This window comes from Lygodium microphyllum, chromosome 24 (genome assembly GCF_053477565.2).
Source record: "Lygodium microphyllum isolate KBCC chromosome 24, Lygodium_microphyllum_v1.1.10, whole genome shotgun sequence".
In the NCBI taxonomy this organism is placed as follows: domain Eukaryota; kingdom Viridiplantae; phylum Streptophyta; class Polypodiopsida; order Schizaeales; family Lygodiaceae; genus Lygodium; species Lygodium microphyllum.
Window position 1 is genome coordinate 117,850,972 of NC_141158.1, and position 2,659 is coordinate 117,853,630.

Sequence of the window (2,659 nt, forward strand, 5' to 3'; positions counted from 1 at the left end):
ATGGAAAGATAGAGATATGCATGGGTCTAAGAATAGATGCATAAAAAAGGCCAAAACTATGTATTCCTATGCATAAACGAAGGTGCTACTCTTTTATCACAAGGAAATTAACTTAATCCCATGGAGAATATATGCTAAACCATAAAAATGGTTTTATCTTAATCACAAATATATTCCAAGACTTTGTTCCCATCAAGATAAGTAATAATGAACATAAAGTCTAATGATGCCAATAATTTAATTAGACACATCACATCCTCTCCCCTTTAGAGAGATCGAGATGTCCTATTGATCCAATTTTGGCTTATATTAGGCATCAAAATATCCAAACTCTTGAATGAACCTAATAAAGACATACATGTAGGCTTTCTCTTAGACCTAATGGCCGAATTGAATTTTTCCTATTGTAGCAATCATGATGCTAGATAGTCATAATTGGGTATTTTTAATATATCTATATGATTCTACTATTATGTTTCCTACTTTTGCTACCTTGAATGAACATGCACAATCTATTTTTAATATATCTATCATATATTAAAGGGAACTCATTGCATATATATTATCTTAAAAAGGGAAAATTTTTCTTCAATATAATAGGAGGGGGACATATCGACTGAAGAAGAGACTTCTGAGGAGTGTTTCAAAATATATATTGAGGGAAAGTTATACAGAAGTTGTGAAAACTTGGAGGAGCCATGGACTTTTCTTTTAAAAACTTGGAGAAGCCATGGCCTTTTCAAAATGTCTATGTAAGCCATGCTAAAATATCGAAGGATATACATGCAATCAATATTGATATGGGCATGTTATGTGCATAATCTCATCCTTGTCGATACCATACGCAACATGTGATCCTATTATGTGTGTGTGTGTATGCGCACTTGTGCGGGCGCGTGCACTGCACACACGCATGTGCATGTAGTACATGCTCCTAGCGCTATAACGTTTCTTAATGTGCATGTAGAGTTGGCTGCATGCACACAAGTATTATAGTAGTACATCATGCAATGTGCTTGTGTATGCATGTATTGAAGGAATGATATATGCTGGCGGTTAAGAGGTGGGGATGATGGCGGCTGCATGGCGGTTGAGGTGGGGGTTATGATGAGGGTCATGGCAACGGTAGTATGGAAGGAGACGATGATGGCGGGCGAGGGACTCTTGGCGCTGCAGCCGCATCTGCCGGTTGAACTTCGCGATGAACTCCTCCGCCCGCCTGTTCAGCTCCTCCCGGCTCATGGACGGCTCTCGTGCCAGCAGCTCGCGCCCGTCTTCATGGACGGCTCCCATCGCGCCACGTCGTCGTTCATCCACCAGGTCAATATTGGCCGCCACCGCCGCCGACTGGGAGGAGCTGGAGAGGCTGCGCTGCTTGCCCCGGCGAATGGGCGGCCGACGAGTGTCGCCTTCCGGGCCACCACTCGGAGCAGCAGCATCGAGGGAGGGCCGGTTTCGCGTGATGGCGGCCCATGTCTCTTCCAATGAATGATAGCTTCTAGCTGCAGTCTCTGCTTTCTCTTCTTCTTCTTCTTCTTCTTCTTCTTCTTCTTCTTCTTCTTCTTCTTCTGCTAGCTTCTTCTTGTTGGTCTCCAGCTGCTGCTTCCTTTTCTTCTTCTTCGTCTCCATCCTCCTCTCGAGCACCTCCAGTGCATCTCTCCTCTCATCGCGCTTGCATGCTATTAATCTCTCCTCACCCTCTCCCTTGCTTTCACATTCTGATCCTCCTTCCCTTGCGCAATTCTCCCTTTTCTCATCATCCTTTGGCTCCGAATATTCATCATCACACGAGTTGTTTATTACCATTGCACGTGAGCTCCCCATGGCATCTGCCTTAGCGTACTCCGAATCATCCGAGTCCACTTCTCTGCCAGCTTTTGATCTTCTTGATTGCTTCTCCATTGAATTACAATGATTTGATAGCTCGGGGGCGAGCTTTTCTCTCATTGAATCAGCCCCCTGCAGCCCATGAATTTGATTGCCATGGCCACGATGATGAGGACGATGATCCTCCAACTTTGTGGTTGCAAAGATGGTGACTATTATGGAGTTGAGAAGGAAGAAGGCATAAGCTGGGCCTTTGAGGAGGCCATGCGCCAAGCTCCAAAGTTGCAAGGCTAAGGTGGCATAAGAGGATTGAAGGTCAAGCCACAGAGTGGCTATCAGCAAGGGAAGGATGGCCATATTGAGCTTGATCAAAATGGAGAGCAAAGGAGAATCCTTCCTAAGGGAGACAGTCCCCATGTTTACTTTAATTATACAAAACCTAGCACAAAAGCTTAACAAGGTCCAAATTACTTGAATGTTGAAGCCTCACAGTGGCTACTCTCTTCCTCTCTACGAGCCACATATTTATGGAGGCTTGGCATGCACTCCTTTGCTTCTTACCCTTGTTGCCTATATAAGGCTTAGCATGGCTACTCTTTTGCTTTTTGAATATAGGCCTCACATTTAATCCATGAGGTCCTAGTGTCGTGCAATAGTAAGATCCCATTAAGATGGCCAATCATTGAGGACTCCCAATCTTTAAAGAAACCTTTACTTTCTCTCTAGAAGATTCTAACCCCTAATTAACTCTTTAATTCTAATATGAAAAGTATATTTATGGACCCTTGTATACATTAAAAATCCTTTACCAAGTGGTTCGATGATTAACCCA

At 43.6% G+C, this 2,659-nt stretch overlaps 1 protein-coding gene across 1 annotated transcript; it reads right to left on the reverse strand.

The window, feature by feature from the left end:
* Positions 1-592: 592 nt before the first annotated feature.
* LOC148015558 (uncharacterized) lies at positions 593-2,370 on the reverse strand. The gene has a single exon (XM_087665388.1). It carries the CDS (start codon positions 2,242-2,244, stop codon positions 1,057-1,059), a length of 1,188 nt encoding a protein of 395 aa, XP_087521514.1. The 5' UTR covers positions 2,245-2,370; the 3' UTR covers positions 593-1,056.
* Positions 2,371-2,659: the final 289 nt, after the last annotated feature.